Source organism: Chelonoidis abingdonii, chromosome 5, assembly GCF_003597395.2.
Source record: "Chelonoidis abingdonii isolate Lonesome George chromosome 5, CheloAbing_2.0, whole genome shotgun sequence".
In the NCBI taxonomy this organism is placed as follows: domain Eukaryota; kingdom Metazoa; phylum Chordata; order Testudines; family Testudinidae; genus Chelonoidis; species Chelonoidis abingdonii.
Window position 1 is genome coordinate 130,324,892 of NC_133773.1, and position 21,154 is coordinate 130,346,045.

The following is a 21,154-nucleotide window of genomic DNA, read 5'->3' on the forward strand; positions in this document are numbered from 1 at the left end:
GAATGCCACAACACCTGTAACAGTGAAGGTTTCTCGTAGGTGGGTGGAGAGGAATCTGTTCCACCTACTCAAATTAAGGTAAATATGACAAGAAGCCTTGGCTGTGGATGAATTTAGTTTGGGATGGCGGAAAGGATGCCCTGTGGCAGTGTGAGTCAGTCGGTGGTATTGTGAATTCCTCTTAGATCGACTTTTGATGTAATCCTTACGCAATCCCTGAATTATTAGGGTTGGAAGCGTAGTGATCAATAGCTATCACAATAGGGATTTGTGTAGAGGGATCATGGGGCACTGGACAGAGAAGTTCCTGAATAATGATATACCTGAAAGGGATAGTCAGATATTTCTTACCATGAGGGTTTGGATGCTTCTTGAACCAAACTAGAGTCTAAACTTGCTGAAAATTATCTATCGCTAAAAAGCCTTTCTATACCAACCAGTTGTCAAGAACGCACATAGCTTGCTTCATAAGAAATTTAAGTTCAATAGATTATGGCCTGAGCTTTTTTAGCAGGCTTGTAAGTGCTGGAGTGTAGAATACTATGGCTTTTGTTTATACCAGGACATAAAAATGCAATGTGCCCTTTTTAATATAGAAGAGGAAGAGAAAGAATAACGGCATTTTTAAGAGAGGAACAGATTGGGCATTCCCAGACACAGATTTTGATCGTAAATGGCACCATGTGCCCTAAAAATATATGGCCATTCACCAAGGGAATTGAACTCGACAAGCTCTAAAGATAGGTTAGCAAATAAATGCACAAACCATTGAGCTACACTAAACGCATCCCTCATAAGTCATGGCAGGCTGACATCAAGAAAGAGCTAAATGAGTCAAAGACCCGAAGTGCGAGTATCACAACATTGTTGAAAAAAAGCAAACAGGACCAATTCTGGGAGATCGCCAATTAGCAGGCGAGGCCGTGATCGATCCTCCACGGGATCATTAACTCACTTGCCCTAAATGGGGAATTCCAAACATAGCCCGCATTCCCGTGACTATGGAACTTGTTGACATGTATTCGTAGATGTTCCCTGTATTGTTTGTCCATGTTGGTCCAGTTTAGCATGGTAGCTGCTTACTCCTAAATAGTCCCATGAAAAGGATGATGCTGACGCAATCACATCCGGACCCACCAAATGCATCAGAATGAAAAGAGCAAAATCCAAGATGAATTTATTAAAAGTCTAGAAATCTTGATGCAATACTAATGAGGGAAACACCCAGGTTTTGATAAAGTGTAAAAAAATATCGGGTAGTTGTTAAGTGTAGGAAAAAATGAATGAACACTAAAAGTAGGGGACTACACTAGTGTTTCCAAAAGTACGATTAGGGATAAAAAGTGACTGTTACCAAGGAGAGGCCTGAGACTGCAAGGGAAATATAAGATTTGATATTTCCTCTTACCGCCACAGGTGAGTCACGAATCAAACGAAACGCAGATAGCACAAAATGGGAAATTTAACCCAGATCTATAAGACCCGGCAGGGTCTGCAGACCAGAAGTAGGTGTTAACGATCGATGGGCCCTGTGGTCGTCGTGCTAGAGCGAGTACAGAACTATATCCACGCGCCCCTCCTGTACACTAAATGCAGACTTTACATATGTTGCAAGGGTCTCATGTTAGGGGACCAGTGGAAGTGTATAGAGATCCAGTGGGTGACCATAAGTTCTCCTGTCTTCCAGTACCCCAAGGTGAGGAGGAGTAACCAGGGCCCCCAGCCGAGTACTGCGCGAGAGAGACACTCGACTGCGAGAAGACGCGTATAGGGCTTAATAAGAATTTCAGTCACTGGTGTGGTTCAAATGACAGACCCAAATAGCGAGCTATGGAGAAATTAGCCACTTCAAACACTGTGTCATAGGACTTTCAGCGTGCTATGAAAGCTCTCATGCGATCCATCCTGTAAACATAGACACAAAAATCTGGACCAGACAACAGTTCTCGTGTGAGGAACACACACAATAATCATCAAATAAATTCTCACTAGGTATCAATCAGGACCTCCTGACATTGTCAATGGACAGAATGCTATTCACCAAGTTTGTACTTTAAGGATAAAATTACAATTTTTAAAAAGTTAAATTTCCATGGGCATTGTAGAAAAAAGATTTATAAGCAAATGAACCAATGGAAAAGACGTTATAAAAAGGCAGAAAATTAATACAAAGGCTAGTGACTGGCACTAATACATCATGGTTACCCTTCAAAGTTACAACGGAAACGATTGTATGATGCGTGTCAGGCTTACGATTTGATCAACCCGCAATTCACTTTATGGGTTAATGCAAGACAATAACTCCAACGTACACATTATACAAGAAAAAAGCAGACATTATTAAAGCACAAGTGAAATCCAATAAACTGGACCTTTATTAGACAATCTCTCATTAACCACACCAAAATATCCAAGTTATGATCACTTTTGGCTCCACTCGCTACTAGAATCACCTACAAAAAAGAAATGATTTTTAACAGGCTTTGCATATCATTTAAAGGGTAGGCTTCATAGTCACAATTGTGGTACACAGACTAGCTGTCCATCAATATATTCTTTAGAACCAAGACCAGAAAGACCCACGTAAGAGGAGATCCTGAAGTAAACCTAAGAGACACAATTAACGTACTTAAATAAAAAGAATATGTACTGACATTCACAATACACGAAGACTGAGGACATAGGGATTAGGATTACATAAAACAATAGTCCAGAAAAGCTAAGGCAAAAAAGTGCGTCTCAAAGAGTCCTCAAATCACTTCCCTCACCCACAAGTAGCATTCAAAGGCACAAGGCTAAAATGCTCACAGAAGTTAAGACAGTTACACAAAATAGCAAACACTACACTGTCATTCTTAGACAGCTGAGTGCAGGTTTCAATTTCCCGAGAGCACAAGATCGAACCATAATAGACAACCAATAGTTATCTTCCTTCACCCAGATCAGACAATCACTATCCTAGCATGTAGTTTAAACTGTCGACAGTATCTCTCCCCCACAACTCTATCGTAGCATCACTGGTAAAGTGTTCTGGGGTCTTGTCTGCCCACCCAATACCTATTCCTGGGCCGGAGCCTCACCATCATGGGCCCGATCCACCCTTGATCTTCACGGAGATTACTCCTCACCTCCTTCCCCCCCAACATCCCTGGTGAATCCAGAATCAATCCCCTTGGATTCTCTGAAAAAAAAAAAGGAAACAAATTCCCATCAGGTTCTTAAAAAGAAGTTTTTAAAATTTAAAAGAAAGAAGTGTAAAAAAAAATCATCCTGTAAAATCCGAATGAAAATTACTTTAAAGGGTTCAGATTCAATAGCCCAGACCCCCTCTAGCCTTAGGTTCAAAGTTACAGCACAGCCAGAGGTAAAAAATCCTCTAGCAAAAAGGCGGACCATTTACAAGTTGAGAAAAACAAAATTAAAACTAAATCTTTAAGTTTTGGACTCCAGACACTGAAATTTCTGGATGGTGGCAGAGTTGCCAGATCTAAGCTAGTAATTAAGCTTAGAAGTGTCCATACAGGTCCCCACATTTGTACCCTAAAGTTCAGAGTGGGGAAAGAACCTTGACACCAATCTAAACCACTCTTGCTGCAATTTAAATCCATTGCTTCTTGTCCTATCCTCACTGGTTAAAGAGAACAATTTTACTCCCTCCTCCTTGTAACAACCTTTTATGTACTTGAAAACTGTTATGTCCCCTCTCAGTCTTCTTTTCCACACTAAACAAACCCATTTTTTTCCCAATGTTCCCTCATAGGTCACGTTTTCTAGACCTTTAATCATTTCTGTTGCTCTTCTCTGGAATTTCTCCAGTTTGTCCACATCCTTCCTGAAATGTGGCACCCAAACTGGACACAATATTCCAGTTGAGGCTGTATCAATACAGAGTAGAGAGGACACAACGCTCCTGCTAATGCATCCCAGAATGATGTTTGCTTTTTTCAACAATGTTACACTGTTGACTCATTTAGCCTTTGATTCACTATGACTATGAGGGAGGGATAGCTCAGTGGTTTGTGCATTAGTCTGCTAAACCTAGAGCTGTGAGTTCAATCCCTGAGGGAGCTATTTAGGGAACTGGGGTAAAAATCTGTCTGGGAATGGGTCCTGCTTTGAGCAGGGGGTTGGACTAGATCTCCTGAGGTCCCTTCCAACCCTGATATTAAAGAAAAAAAAATAAAGACCTCCAGATCCCTTTCCGCAGTACTCCTTCTTAGGTAGTCACTTCCCATTCTGTATGTGTGCAACTGATTGTTCCTTCCTAAGTGGAGTACTTCGTATTTGTTCTTATTGAATTTCATCCTATTTACTTCAGACCATTTCTCCAGTTTGTCCAGATCATTTTGAATTTTAATCCAACCCCTCCTAGCTTGGTATTGTCTGCAAAATTTATAAGTGTACTCTCTATGCCATTGTCTAAATAACTAATGAAGATATTGAACAGAACTGGACCTAGAACTGATCCCTGAGGGACCCCACTTGATATGTCCTTCCAGCTTGACCATGAAGCACTGATTATTACTCTCTGGGAACAGTTTTCCAACCAGTTATGCAACCACCTTATAGTAGCTCCATCTAGGCTGTATTTCCCTAGTTTGTTTATGAGAAGGTCATGTGAGATAGTATCAAAAGCCTTACTAAAGTCAAGATATACCACCTATATCTCCCTGTAGAAACTCAAAATAGTGTTATTAACAAGTTATAATGTGAAACAGCTGAAGGTTGAAGATCTTCTATCTCTGATTTAAAAAATGACAAGTCTACACAAAAGCTGCACATATCCCCTCCTTTATTTTTTAATGCATCTTGTGAAGTTTTTATTTCTACCACAGATAAAGTCAAAGGATCTGGCAATGTCTATCCTAATTTTTTCAGCAAGTATATTCTACCCAGGTGTCAATGGTATAATGTGTGTTCAGTTACTTATATTATCTTTGGTTAGATCGGCATATCTGTAGTTATACGCTATAAGGTTTAGAAGTGTCCCCTCTATTTTATTGGGAAGCATAAAAATAAAAACAGTGCAGGCACTAGGCAGACAGGCAGTGAAATATGCTTTTGATTTCACTTATGACTTGAATAACTCATTTCCAATGTAAAATAAAACCTTTCCACTGTTTGGGCAGTCTCAGAGACAAATGCTTCTTAAAGCTTTACTGAAAACCTTTACCATTCTATAGACTTTAAAGAATTCACCTCATAGGATGGGATGGACTTGGGAGGCAGTGTGTTAAAGCATCATGCTGTGTCAAATTTCACTCCCTATAGTGACTGCTCTTTGCCTCTCAATAGCACAAAGTCTGTGCAGTGTTTTACATGATTTAGGGCACAGAAACACTGCCACTACTATTGCTATTTTCTGCAAATGTTACCTCTGTGAGCTAAATCAAATTGGGTGAATCGTAACAAAAGACAATAAGAAATCAATTACCATTTGAGTTTCTGTCCAAGAAGGCATTAGGAATCAACGAGTTAGGGAAGAATAGCCAAACATGAAGTTTGCTGTTCTTCTGGAAAGTGCAGTATGAACGAGAAAATGTGTTAGCACCACCATCTGTAATGTAAGGCACAACAAAAGACCCATTGCCAGGGAAACTGATGTTCCATATTTCTGCACAAATGTGGAAAAGTTGATGATGATATTCCCCCAGGCTTCATGCTGCTGCAGCATTTATGGTTTGTTTGTCTAGCATTATTACTACAGATATCCACACCAAGCTAATTGTGATGAAGTTGTTTTGCTTTGGTAAGAAAACAAACTCAAAGTAATACCAGTGAGGCCATCAGAGTTTACCTTTTTGATTAGCAACACACACATACTTCCAATCTTTTACTTGTTTTAACCCAGTGTGGGACTTACAGGCCCTACAGTTTCATGGAGTGCCAATTTCTGCAGCAGACACTGATACATTCTTTGGCAGGGAAATGGAAATCTCCTGCTTGTTTGGAGAGAGCAGATGCATACCCATGAGCTACAATGTGAGCAAAAAATGGAGCAAGTCTTTGAATGCTAGGTTATTAATAAAAAAGCTAGGGCTATGAATAGGCTTTAAGACTGTCAGAAACAAATCTCTGAGGTGCAAGTGTAAACTGTCCTAGTGTTGCTGGTCCTGCCACAAAGCTGGCATCACTTTGTGTACAAGAAAGCACAGCACCTTCCCAAACAAGGAAGACTAATGGTTGTATTGTTAAGGCACTCAGCTGGGGCCCAGGTGATCTGGGTGCAGTTCTCAGCTCGCAGATTTGTGGGATCTTGAGTAAATGACTTGATCTCTGTGCCTCAGTTCTCCATCTATAAAAATGGGAATAATCATCCTTCCTGTCTTCTACCATTGGTCTGTCTTATTTATTTAGATTGCACACTTTTCAGGGCAGGGTCTGTCTCGAACTGTGTTTGTACGGCAGCTAGTACATGGGGCCCTTATCTCAACTGGACTAGGTGCTACCATAAATACATATATGCTTTGAAAGACTAAAATACTTAATTCAAATCCTATCCTCTCAAAATACATATACTTGTAAGTTAAGAGTTACTAAGAATGTTTATGGATCACTTATTGTAAAGGAAAGGAGAAAAGTAATTATTACAAGCAGCAGTAGGGTTCATCCCCCTGCACAACCTCTCAGCCTAAACCAATCTTTTTGTTTCTTAAAAGAAAAATTAGACTGTATTTACTTTAGAATTTTGCAAGCAGTTGGCTGGTCCTGTCCCCAGTAGTAAAGATCTAATCCAAAGGGTATTATAGGAGCTTTAGCTCTTTCTTCTTCTAGTTTTCCTGTCTCGCTGACAAGCTCTTCTGAAGCTGCTGGCTCTGGATTTGAGGATGCACTAGAGAAAGATAATAAAAATTCAATAGAGAACAATAATGATCACAACTATGTGCCTGCTTTTGCTAACCTTTTCCACCAACACTCATGTTATCTAAGATCCACTAGTACTTCTACCATCTACTTTACTTGGCTTGTTCCTTAGGATATAGAGCGTGATGCTGTCATACAAGCAGAATACAATACATAGTTAAGCTTATCAGAACGCTCAGCTCATGCTGCATAAAAAGATTTTTCCCCAGTCTTGTGGGACCTTAAAGATCTATATGTGATGTAATAAGGGGTCATAAATGGTGTAGTACAACAGAAGCCTCAGTGAGGATGGTATTGCAAACCTAATTCAGAACTGTCTTGTCTCTGTAGATTTATGTCCATGTTTGTACGGTCTCCCAGACTTGCACCACTGGGGTTTCCAGAGACACCACCAATTCAACCTTTCCCTTAGCAGAAGTTGTGTTACAGAAGGACAAAAGTGTATAAAGAAAAAAGAAAGGTAAGGCTGTCAGCTGCACTCAAACACAGTACTCCAAAGTATATTGGTATAAAGGGGTTTTTACCAGGTGCATCATTAGCAAGTAAAGGGATGGCCTTCCACTATTTGACTAAAAAAAAAGACATACTACTAGTTATGTAATGTTAGGTAACAATTGACTAAACCCAAAACATGAAGTTGCAGAGCGTAAGCACTTCAGTAGCCCAAATTATGATGGCCTCACTAATTTATAGTATTAAAACACATAAACATGTCTTTTTTTCAATTTAGAAATCTAAATTTTTAAGTTTAGTTTATTGCCGTATTGATTAAACCCTCCAGAAAACTAATGGAGCACAACACTTTGCCTTTGCAAGGTTGCGCTTCAGCTTCTGCTAGCTTTTTCCACTGTACAAGTGTCATTTTGGCAGATGCCAGTCCATTAGCAGGTTACTCCAGTCACAGGGTCCACTCTCACAGATTTGCAAGCATGGCACATCAGTAAAACCTCAGAGTTATGAACACCAGAGTTAGGAACTGACTGGTCAATCATACACACCTCGTTTAGAACCGGAAGTATGCAATCTGACAGCAGTAGAGACAAAAAAAATATAAACAAAAAAATAAAAAAGCAAATACAATACAGTACTGTGTTAAATAAACTACTAAAAAATAAAAGGAAAGTTTATAAATAAGGATATGACAAGGTCAGGAAACTGTTTCTGTGCTTGTTTCATTTAAATTAAGATGGTTTAAAGCAGCATTTATCTTTTGAATAGTAAAGTTTCATAGCTGTAGTAAGTCAATGTTCAGCTGTAAACTTTTGAAAGAACAACCATAACATTTTGTTCAGAGTTACGAACAACCTCCATTCCCAAGGTGTTCATAACTTTGAGATTCTACTATAATTCACAGTCAGGACTGAAATTTCAGCAAGCTCTGAATAGAATTGACAAATGATAGTTCTTTGAAATCAGTATGACAGGCCTCAAAAGCTGGCATCTGACATAGTAAGTCACTAGGAAATCCAAGGCTTTTGAAACTATTTATTTGCTAGTGTAGTATTAGGATTTGCAAATCAAAACATTCCCCCAGCAAACAGAACTCTTTTTTGGATAGGATCCCTATGATAAGTTCTTAGTAAAAGATTTTCTAAAGAATCTACAAAAAATGATTAGCAAAACCTACATTTCTAATCACGCATATCTTAAGACTGGGTATAAAAATTATTATTTTAAATACAAATAAGTAATATTTTATAGCCTAATCCAGTGGTTCTCAAACTTTTGTATGGAGACACCATTCATACAGCAAGCCTATGAGTATGACTCTCTCTTATAAATTAAAAACACATTTTTAAACATTAAACATTATAAATGCTGGAGGCGAGGCAGGGTTTGGAGTGGAGGCTGACAGCTCATGACCTCCCAAGTAATAACCTTGAGACCAGTTTGAGAACCCTTGGCCTAATCTCTTCTAGCCTGCCCCGTTTCTGGGAGTGCTTTTGTAGCAAACAGAGCCAAACAACATCACAGTGATGTTTCTAAAACAAATAAAATGATCATGACCTGGTATTTAGGGATGGTAACTTAGGTAGCTTATCTCGGATAAGTTTCAACGTTGCAGCGGCACAAGTTGGATCAAGTTCCTCTTCATTCCTTTCTGACTGGGAGTGGGAGCTCAGCAAAGCTGGCCTCACGACCATTCCTCTTGCTAATGCTTTCGGAGATGATTGGGGCTCCAACCCTGCAAAAAAAACCCAAACCCCAGCATGTTTAGGAGGGGGGAAATAAAGCCTTTAGAAAGAAAAGTCTTACAACTACACCAGAGTGCTTGGTAAGGCTAGCAAAGGAGTGAATAGATTCTGGGTACATCACTGACTATTTTTTGTTGCAATGGCATCCATCAGCATCTGACGAAGTGGGTATTCACCCACGAAAGCTTATGATCCAAAATGTCTGTTAGTCTATAAGGTGCCACAGGATTCTCTGCTGCATCCACCAGCATGTTACTGATATAAACCAGTGGATACAGTATGTAGCAGAGTGGTCACCCTGTTCCTGCCTTAAAGAGCTTAAAACTGCCCTGGGAGGGTGTTGTGACAGGAAGGAAAAGCTGGGCTGATTGGGGGAAGCAGCCTCAGCTGGGGGCCATGCCCCTTATCAGGCCACAACTGGCCCTGGAGCTGCTAGGCAGGAGCTAGGTCAGTCTCTCTCTAGCGGTAGGGAATAGGGCTGGGGAATAGGGCAGAGGAGCCAGGGAGCTCTCGCCTGGAAAAGCCCCAGGCTACAGGTCTGGCCAAAGGCCTAATAGGTACTGGGGCTGCAGGAATGCAGCCTGGGAGAAGGTAGAGACAGCAGGTTCAAAACCCTGCTTTGCCAATGATGAATGGCTTGTACACTGCAGTCAGTCCCAGTTAGCAGGAGCCAGATGGTGACTGGCAGTAGCAACAGACTGAAGCGAGGTGGGGGATAGAGGGTTGGGGGTTCCCCAGGGAGGGGATACTCACAGCTGTGGGGGTATTGCCCAGGGTGCAGCACCCAAGATAGAGAGGCACTGGGGTCTGGGAGGGACACGGGGCCTGCGGTGAGCAGGACGCTGGCCTGAAGAGGGCGCTCCAAAGGCTAGACAAGCTAATTCCCAGGACGACAACAGGAGGTGCCGCAGGGGTGAGCCTTGCAATGCTACAAGTACTATTTCTACTATGGGGAAATTATTGTTATGTTGGTACAAACAAGTATTATCACCATATCAACAGTAAAACTCATTATGACATTGTATTATCCCACCAGGAAAGGAAAGTTAAACAACAAAAAGATGTCCAGATTGCTACACTGTTTTTTGACAGGACTGTTGCTGGTAATACTCTCACATCAGCCCTCTCAGAGTCCATACCATACTCACTGCTAATATGTGTAAGTGAAAGGAACTATGAATATTATATCCATGAGTGATGCTAAAGATAAGTTCCCTATCTAATATAGAAATGCAAAAAAATAAAGTTGCAGAGCAGCAGAAGAAAGAAAGCAGATTTAATAGCCATAGGCTCCCCTGTGCTGTGGTTGCTTTGGTGTAACATTCCCTGTGCAAAGCAGACCTAAACTTGGCACAACTAGGCACACGGGGATAATTCTGATATAGGGATATTCACTGGTAGTGTAGAGCTGACATAGCAGGTCCAACAACAACCTCCACCTTACCACCACCACGGTTCGTTAGGGGCATGGCTAGTGAGAAAGTTGTGTGGCAAGGCTTTTCCTCCAACCTGATGATTCGCAATTGCCATACTGGCCCCTCAGATACATAGAACAGGCTTCAGAAGGGCTGTACATGTGATCGCTTTTCCTAAATGTTTTGCAAAAGGAGAAGCAGCTCCACTGACAATGTCAAGAGCTTTGATCCTTTAGTATATTCTCAAACAGATGCAATCTACCAGAACCTTTTCTTTCATAGATAACCATCAGGAAAAAAAAACAGCACTATTTATTTTCAAAGATAAAGCATCCACCTATTTGCCTGAAGAAGCATAGGGCATGCCCACCAAAGCAGCATCCTTATGACAATCTGACATGATTGAGGAACAAACCCACTGCAAGATCTTCAGCACCAAAAGCTCAGCTACTGCACTGATGAGGGCACTATAATTGTTTTATATAAGCAGACAGAGAGTTAAGATTAGTGAAAGTTAGATTAGATTAGATAAATCAGAAGCATAGACTTCTACCTGCTGAACTAAACTGGCAGCTCCATTAGCAGGTAGTAGTAATAGGCTCTGGTTCTCCAGGAGGGCCAGACACTAGAGGGAGACCTGATCACATGCACTTATCCAAAAGTTAACATTTTCACTTTTCAAACAAATAAAGTAAGCATCTTTATGAGAGAAGCGAACCCAAGTACAAACTGTAAGACCAAAACAACAAAAACTATTGTTCCCCAGGAAGGAAAGTTTGAGCAAGCTGTTGCAGCCTTCATCTGGAAAACAACCCAGTTTGCCTGAAGTCTTTCCCACCATCTATTCCACCCTTGATTTCTTAACTGGCAGCACTGAATTTATAGCATGCTCACCTATTACTTCCACTTCTTAACCTGAGCACTGGGCAGGTGACTGTGTTTAACACACTGTCTAAAAAAATCCTATGTAAAAATTCATTCTAATTGGCTTTGATATTAGCACTGGAAAATTTACTAGAAACCAGCTAGATAAGGGCAATGATAATTAAGAGTAATGGGATGAAACTGAGCTGAGGAAAATATAGGCTAAATCTTAACAGGGAGGTCTGTTAGCCTGTAGAACAGCCTCTCAAGGAACATTGTGGAGATCATCACTGAAGTGTTTTTTAAAAGAAATGGTTACTCACCTTCTTGTAACTGTTATTCTTCGAGATGCGTTGTTCATGTCCAATCCAATCAGGTGTATGCGCGCACATGTGCACAGAAGCCGGAAGATTTTTCCCCTAGCAGCAACCATAGGGTCGGGCTGGGCTCCCCCTGGAGTCGCACCTCCATGGCGCTGCATATACAGCCCTGCTGATCTGTCACCTCATTAGTTCCTTCTTGCAGGCTACTCCAAGAGAGGGGCAGGAGGATGGATCTCGGAATGGACGTGAAGAACACATCTTGAAGAACAACAGTTACATGAAGCTGAGTTAACTGTTCTTCCTCCTTTGAATGCTTGTTCATGTCGCTTCCAATCGGGTGACTAAAGCCCAAGTTCAGGAGGTGGCGTTGGAGTCATCCACTGATTGGAGCACTGCTTATCTAAAAGCTGCATTGTCTCTGGACTGTTGGGTAATTGCATAGTGTGTGAAGAAAGTGTGTATGGAGGACCATGTCGCTGCTCTGCAGATTTCCGAAGTAGCGATCTGCGCCAAGAACGCTGTTGACAAAGCCTGTGCCCTGGTGGAGTGCACAGTGATTGGGGTGCAGGAACCCCCACCAGGTTTTAGCACTCATGGATGCAGGATGTGATCCATGACAAAATGCATTGTGACAATACGGGTAGGCCTTTCATTCTGTCCGCCACAGCCAAGAATAGCTGGACTGATTTTCTGAACGGCTTCATCCTCTCGAAGCAGAAAGCTAGTGCCCTGCGGACATCTAGTGAGTCCGGCTTAGGTAGAACACCAGGAGAAAGGATGTCCTGGTTAAATGTGAAACTGCAATACAACCTTTGGGAGGAAAGCAGAATGAGGTCTGAGCTGCACGTTGTCCTTATAGAACACAGTAGAAGGGGGCTCTGAGGTTAGGGCCTTGAGTTCAGACACCTTCCTGGCCAAAGTTATCACCACCTGAGGGAGACTGGCCTCTTTCTGACCCCTTTTTCTTCTGAGCCAGCAATTGGGACCAGTGCCCAAGGCTGGAATGTCCCTGAGAGGCTCATTGCCAGTCCCAAGCTTTTCTGCTAGCATCTTTCTTTGGTGCCGGATCCTTCAAAGATGGCGCTGGAGGGCTTCGCGGTGAAGACAAAGTGCTGGGAGCAGGGTCCCTGGGGCCTGGGTCCAGCTGAGGTCGGACAGCTGCCTCCATAAGAAGAATTTTGAGATGCTGCTCCCTCTCCTGAATGGTTCTTGGTCGGAAACCCCGACAGCAGTCTTTCTAGTGACCCTCACCCAGGCACCATAAGCAGGAGGTGGGGAGTATGTGTGTGTGTCACTTTTTGGCATGCACTTCGCACAAATCTGGTAAGTCTGAAAGCCCAGGATCATGGCATGCGCCAGTAACAAATGCGTGGCGGGAACCCCCTGTAACTGAAACTTCTAAAGAGCTACTGAACTATACTAACTACTGGAAATTAGCTATGTACAGGGTACAGCTAAAGCACTGCTAATCCACTTGCCGAAGCAAGAGAAGAGCAAGTGGAAGTCCCAGCTACCATTACTGGCAGCAAATAGGAACTGAAGTGGTGGTGGTTCGACAGGGCTCTATATTGGGTGCCATGAAGGCGCGACTCCAGGTGGTGCTCAGGCCAAACCAACAGTTGCTGCTTTGGGGAAAAAATCTTCCAGTTACAGCGAATGTGCACACACCTGATTGGAACTGACTTGAACAAGCACTCGAAGAAGAAAAAACGGTTACTAACATTCCGTATCTTTTGTTCTTCGAGATATTTTGATCATGTCCATTCCAATGTAGGGTTTGTGCACCACCACTGGAAAGTTTTTCCATCAGTGGTATCCATCAGGTCGGCTCTGGTGGCCCCTGGAATTGTGTCCTCATAGTGACAGTACACAGGGACCTACTGCCCCCTCAGTTCCTTCTTGCCTGCTAACTCTGACAGAGAAGTAGGAGTTTGGGTTGTGGAATGGACATGAACAACACATCTCAAAGAACAGCAGCTATGGAAGGTTAATAACCATTTTTTCTTCTCTGAGTGCTTGCTCATGTCCATTCCAAAGTAGGTGACTCCCAAGCAGATGTAGGAGGAGGGATCAGAGTTCAATGACAAGCAGACTGTAGCACTGCTCTGACGAATCCAGCATCGTTGCTGGCCTGCTGAGTGAGGGCACAGTGAGTTGCAAAACTGTGGGCTGAAGACTGTGTTGCCACTCTACAGATATCCTCGATGGGAACCTGTGCAGCTGAAGATGTTTGTGCCCTTGTGGAATGTGCCATCAGGGCCAGGGCAGAGACTTTCATCAGGTTGTAGCACACACGGATACAAGAAGCGACCCACAAAGAAATTTTCTGGGTTGAGATTGGGAGACCTTTCATGCTGTCTGCCACTGCCATGAAAAGCTGAGTAGTCTTCCTAAATGATGTAGTCCTTTTTATGTAGAAGGCCAGCGCCTACCTGACATCTGGTGAATGAAGCCTCTGTTCCTGGCTGTTGGCCTGTGGTTTTGGGTAGAAGACCGGGAGGAAAATGTTCTGGTTATTGTGGAATTGCAACACCACCCTTCGAAGGAAGACTGGGTGAGGGCATATTTGGACCTTATCCTTAAAGGAGACCACGTATGGCGGTTCTGAAGTAAGGGCCCTAATCTTCGAGACCCTTATGGCCGAGGTGAAGGCCACCAGAAAGTCTACCTTCCATGACAAGTCAAGTAGAGAGCCCATTGCTAAGATCTTGAATGGGGAACCACCTATGCCAGGAAGCTCTCTGCCTGTGGGAATTCTGCATATCCCACTTAGTCAACCTCGTCTCCTACCTCCCTGGGGAAGAGAACGAGTTAGCGGATTGCCTCCACTGGTCTTTCTCCAATCACGAATGGTCCATCTGCCCAGATATCGTAAAGAACATTTTCCAGCAGTGGGGAACTCCCCTGATACACCTGCTTTGCAACTAGACACAACAGAAAGCACCTTCAGTTCTGTTCCTTTCTGAATCACAGCCTGGGCTCAGTCACGGATGCGTTTTTCCTCCCATGGAGAGACCATCTTTACTACGTATTCCCCCCTTTCCTGTCATACACAAGGTCCTGCTGATAGCCCCGCCTGGCCTCACCAACCTTGTTTTACCACCTTTCTGGATCTTTTGGTGGAAACACCAACCAGCCTACCTCTGTTTCTGGAACTCATCTCTGACGATCACGGATGCTTACATCATCCAAACCTCAAGTCCCTCCATCTCATGGCCTGGAAGCCCCAGGGCTGAACCCTTTGGAGTTAGCATTCTCAGGTCTGGTTCAAGAAGTTTTTAGAGAACAGAAAATCATCCACTAGGGCCACATATCTGGCAAAGTGGAACTGGACAGCGCAGAAAGGGGTCTCGCCCATGTAATCATCAGTACCATGTATTCTGAAGTATTTGCTACACCTGAAGCAACAAGGACTATTGGTATCCTCAATTATAATCCAGTTGGCAGCAATTTTGACTTTCCACCAATGGGTGAATGGCAGATCCACCTTTGCAAACTCACTTTGTAGTTGTGTTCTCGAGGGGCTGTACCCAAGAGTCCCGGTTAAACAAGGCATGCCCTGGTGCCGGGGAAGTGGTAACCCAATAACCAAGGCTCTAATCTAATAAATATTAAACAACATTGAATTGTAAATTCTGACTACTCTAATTAACTATATACGGGAAAAGGCAAAATTCACTGAGGAGAGTACTTGCGTGAACACAGGATGAGCAGAAGCTCCAGTGACTGTCCCAGGCAATAAGAAAGAATTTAGGGGAAGGTGGAATGGCAGGGCCCTATATACTGGCGCTATGAGGGCGTGACTCTAGTAGGCATCAGAGCCAATCTGACGGATACCACTGAGGGAAATACTTTCCGGCAGCGGTGCTCAGGGTGAGCACACACCTACATTGAAATGGACTTAAGCAAGCACTCAAAGAAGAATAGCACTTAACATTACACTGAAATAAACTATGCAAGAGTAGAAGGGTTTACAGAAGAGGATGGGCTAGGGATGGTTTCTCAACTCAAACTTCTATCATAATCAGCTGTAGCGATTGAAGGAGGTTTGCCAACAAACAGGTGCGTTGCAACAAAGCACAACCAAACCAATCCCATTATAAAAGATGGCCTGGTCTACACCTAAAATTTCTAGATACATTGCTCAGGAATGTGAAAACTTTTATGCCCGGTGCAACAGTTACATTGACCTAACCCCCACTGTAGACCCAGCTACGTCAATGGAAGAATTCTTCCATCGAGCTAGCTACTGCTTCTTGCAGGGATTTACTACAGCAATGGAAAAAACTCTTCATCACTGTAGTAAGTGTCTACACTACAGTAGCATAGCTACTGTACTAAAGGTGCGCCTCTGCAATGCTTGTCGTGTAGACATACTCCCCAGTTATAAGGGTACTTTACTTCCCCAAGTCTTAACTGCTCTAGCTAAACTTCCTTCACAATATACAACTAGTCATAATATACAAATCCTTTGATATGAACAAGATTAGTCCAGAAGAATTTGTGATATCTTGAATGTAGGACAGATCAATTTTTGACCAGATTAAAAAAAACAGATGGGGATGGGGATAAAAATACTTTTTTGGAAAGTACCATTTAAAGTCATAGCTATGACATAACTTCTATTTGAATTATATTCCAGTCATTGCTAATATTCAAAAAAAGTTTAACAGTTCTATACTGAAAGGGAGGGGAAAAGACCCATTTAAAAAAAAAAAGTTCAAATTTTGTTCCACAACTTTAGTTATAATCCAGATTCCTATACTGTAATGCAAAGCATAATCACTCACTTATTGAGATAGACTGGTGCGCGCATGCGCGCGCGCACACACACACACACACGAAAGCCAAGAGAGATAAATGAACAATGTGACATTTAGATATATACAATCACAACCAAAAGATCAATACAGGAATTCTGAAGGGTTGCAAGAACAAAATTTTTTTTATTGAGTTGTTATTTTAAACCATTAGAAGAAAGATGGCTAAACATGTGAAAGGTAAATACATTACTCCAGCATTAACAAATACGGTTATAGTGTACACATTTTAACATTTGTATATAAGATTAGTTTTGGTGACAAGATAAAGCAAGAATCCCCCAAAGCAGACAGATGAAACTTCTGTATTTGTGTTATAAATACAAGACAACGAATGTGATTTTAAAAGTAAAATTCCTCTACAGACTTCAACTATTCCCTGTATTTAATCTAGCAGAAGTGCAGTCCCTGGGTTCAAATTTTTTCCAATATCTGTTTTTAGAAAGAATCATAAAAATGTCCAAATACCCCTTTTTGTTTAAATTGACCAAATGGCACCTATTTGCCTGAAGCAATAAAGTAGACAGTATTCAAGAGATAAATCGATAGTAGGAAAGAGAGAGGCTGGGGTTTCAACTGAAAGTTAGGCTGCTGAATGCTGACATTATTGATTTTAGCTAGTTCAGCTGGCCTTGTAATTAAAATGTAAATTTGAGAAAGAGATTATGTCCTGACAGAAATGGTGGGATTAGGAGGAGATAAAAGCCCCTCAGTCAAAATTCAGAGAAAGAAATGAGAAAGAAAGAGCACAGGTTTCCTCAGCTGTGTGGATTTAGACTAAATTTAACTACTTCAGATTCACCTACATTTAATTGAAAAAACAGAGATAGAATATAAACAAGTATTATGAACTACAACTTTCTTGGAACAATATAATATTTAATTTCTGTTTCACATTTTAAGGAGTCCTACCCAAGCCAAGTATGTGTAATTTATATTAATATACACACACAAGCAAAACTCTCATGGAAATTTACCAGGTTGGGTATAATATTTACCCACTCGCCAGTTACCATCATGATCATGAAAAAACTAAAGATATTTTTTTCACCAAATACAGTAAGCTGGGTGAAGAGAATTTTGCAAGGCATGTTCTATATGAACACACAGAAGTACTCCCACACAGTACTCCTAACCTGTGCCCACAAAAACAAATGACAAAGCTTCCATTGTCTTCAGAATCCAGGCTATAATATCTATGTATGCATATACACAATGTGTGGAAACAAACTATGGTATGTGATAATGTATTGTAAAGGTTTCATTATTTGCGAGGGTTCCATCACTCATGAGGGATGAAACCTTGAGTGAATTATGCAGATCATCCCCAACAGGTGCTACAATCTTTTCAGATCACATAGCATCATGTATTTTTGAAATTCATTTCAGAAGTGTTTTAGAGTGTGCTTTATTTTAAACCACTTTACTGGGATCCTCTCTCCTATCCTTCCACCTCTGAAGGCAGGCTCCCTGGGTAACATGACTTCAGCTATAGACCTCTGAGGTAAAGAAAAAGCTAAATGGTTTAAAAAGTTTCTGAAAATGACTGAAAAGAGCTTTTTAAAAAAATATCTAAAATGGTTTAACAGTATCTTGGAGCCTTCCAGGGCTCCAAGTATTGTACGCTGCACTGGGAAGCTCAGAATCTTCATTTCTGATGGCACCCATTTCTAGTCCTGTAGGTGTATGAGGTATCTGACAAAACCAGCTAAACAAAAAAAACCCCCCAAAGCAGCTGTGTGAAGTGCTAGGAGGTTTGAAATGTTAGCTATAATTCTGGCAAATATAGATGTTTTAACTGAGTGCAAGTGAGGTAATTATATGCATGATAAAAACAATACATCACATGGACATACACAGAGCTTCCTGAAGAAAGGCTGAAAGATTCTTTTATAATGAAAAGTGTAAGGCAACCTAAATATAAAGGTCACTACCAGCTCCCCCTATAATCCACACATGTTCACTGACAAATTTTCATTAAAGTTGCTGTAACTGCACATTAAAAATCCTAAGCTATAAAAAACATAATTAATAGCTAAGGTCATTAACTACAGAAATTAAATTACATTACACATCTTATGTGGTTTGACAAAACAATTATAGACATGCTAACAATTATAACCTTAATGCTCATTATAACCTTATCTCTGCCCTATTTTTAATCTAGTATAGGATGACAGCACTCCGATGACTTCAGACACTATATCCCTCTGAACCTGCAACTTTTACTAAATTTACCACGACTGCTCTGTGACAAATTTTCTACTCTATTAATGTGCACGTGAACAGTCTCCTTGTAAAATTAATCCTATGGACAAACCTACAAGATGCTGATTGTGTTATGCAGTGTTCAGCACCTTCAACTTCTATGAACTTCAGTGGGAGATGAATGTAGTCACCAACTTGAGGAAGGGCCTACAGATTTCAGAAGGACCTTACTTACAAGAGGGACCCATGCATGGATGTGTGGAAGTATTTTCATAATCTACTCCTTCATCTATATGAGAAAGAAACAATTTTAACATTTTGCTGGAAGTAGAAAAATTTTAATCACGTTTTTCTGTAAATGTGCAAATATTCAATTTATATTAAATTCTTAGGTATATTTTATAATGACAAAATATATTGTATTATTTTTCTTTATGGGTTGCTGTAAAAGGGATATTTTTGTCTGAATATTTTTTTTAATGTTATGTAATGTAGCCATTTTACTTTTAAATTAATAGCTAAAATATTTCTAACAATTGCATGCACTGAGGAAAAACTTTAATTTTTTTTGTATACAGTGATCAAAGTCAAAGTTGTAATTTGAATATTGCCTATCACAGGGGTTCTCAAACTGGGGGTTGGGACCCCTCAGGGGGTTGCGAGGTTATTACATGGGGGGTAGCGAACTGTCAACCTCCATCCCAAATCCCGCTTTGCCGCCACCATTTATAATGGTGTTAAATATATTAAAAAGTGTTTTTAATTTATAAGGGGGGGGGGTCACACTCAGAGGCTTGCTATGTGAAAGAGGTCACCAGTAAAAAAGTTTGAGAGCCACTAGGCTATCACCTCTAGGCAGATTTCTGATAAACCATTTATTAAGGGCAGTATTATTTTAATTATGTAGTCAGTAACCTTAACTATTCATTCCCTCAATTTTAAAAAAAAATTTAAATAGCAACTTTAATCTTAATTTAACAAAAGTCTTTATACTTCCTTTTTTTAAAAAGAAAAAATATGCTTGTTTAATCAGAGGTATTATCTTCTGAATTAAGATAATGAACTGTGTGTTAATACTGTTGTCTTCTGATAGGGAAGAAGAGGCTCCTAAATTCTGCAGGGTATAGAAAGCAGGGGATAATGCTGTTTCTTACTCCCTTTTCAATAACTGCTCTGAGTTTTTCCCTATAGAAGTCAACAACTGCCTGTAAATTATCCATGTAACCTAATGGACTAATTGGTCTAGTGCTAATGTTGCAGCTCTATCATGCTCTTGGTTCTGAATTTAATTTCTGAGAACGGGACTATGAATTCTAATGTTCTTCTGTCTATTTACTTTGGTCTTCTCCAAGTTTCTGAAGAATGACTGCACATAACCTGAGGGGCACTGAGACATCCCTTTTGCAGCTCCTAGTCCTGAGTTACACGGAGCAGGATCATTGAGCCCGGGAAGGAGGGTTTTGAGTTCTGTAATGCATCTACTCTCAACTGAAGAACAGTTGGAATTTATGAAGTCCCGATCCCAAGAATGAAACTCAAGATCCACAACATATTAGACCTACGATATTAGCTAAACCAGTGGCTCTCAAACTTTTTTTTTTTTTTTTTTTTTACTGGTGATTCCTTTCACATAGCATGCCTCTGAGTGCACCCCCCCTTATAAATTAAAAACACTTTTTAATATATTTAACACCATTATAAATGCTGGAGGCAAAGCAGGATCTGGGATGGAGGTTGACCGCTCGTGACCCTCCATGTAATAACCTTGCGACCCCCTAAGGGGTCTCTACCCGCAGTTTGAAAACCCCTGAGCTAAACAAACCTACTGAGTTAAATGGAGAATGTACAATCCCTTAGTGACTGAGTCCTGATTCAGGAAAGCATCCCTACCGGAAGTTAGCTAAAGCATGTGCTTTCTTGAATCTGTGCCTGAAAAAAGAACTGGAGACAGAGTTCCCTTACCCCAGTTCACCTAACACTTGATCTTCATTTTTAGGCAGAACATTTAACAAAATTCACCCAGTAGATGTGGGGTCCTGTTAGGTGAGTTTAATAAATAAGTGCACATCTAATATAGAATGGACATAGGGAGGAAAGAAAACTCACACCAAGTGTAGCCCATAGGATCCCAAATGTGTTCACAAATACTTATCCCCTAAAATTGTAAGGTGTGGATAAAGTTGATCAACTGCATATTTTCATTTTTGCAGTTACTCAACTTAAAGAAGCAATTTTAGCCATCTACAAAGGAAGATAAGAAAACAAAGGGGACAGTGTGCATTTATTTTTGTTAAAATAATTTCACTGTATATGTAAATTAAGACTTGATCCTTATGCTTTTCAAAAATTTCAAGTAAATCAAGAACTAGGCAATCCTGGCTTCAGGGATCACAAATAAGTTACATACAATATGCATAATGCACATAATGTGCATAATAACAACTATAATCTAATTTATGCTTTGG

General features: G+C 40.9%; 1 protein-coding gene across 2 annotated transcripts in view; it reads right to left on the reverse strand.

Annotated features, from left to right (window-relative positions):
- The window catches only part of UVSSA (UV stimulated scaffold protein A), a 120,732-nt gene that overhangs the window by 36,970 nt on the left and 62,608 nt on the right, over positions 1–21,154 (reverse strand). For both annotated transcript variants that reach the window (XM_075066641.1, XM_032779912.2), the window contains 2 exons: positions 8,872–9,049; positions 6,680–6,832 (listed from right to left, as the gene is read on the reverse strand). In XM_075066641.1, the coding sequence (XP_074922742.1) occupies positions 6,680–6,832; positions 8,872–9,049 (331 nt within the window). The remainder of the gene's footprint in view (positions 1–6,679; positions 6,833–8,871; positions 9,050–21,154) is intronic.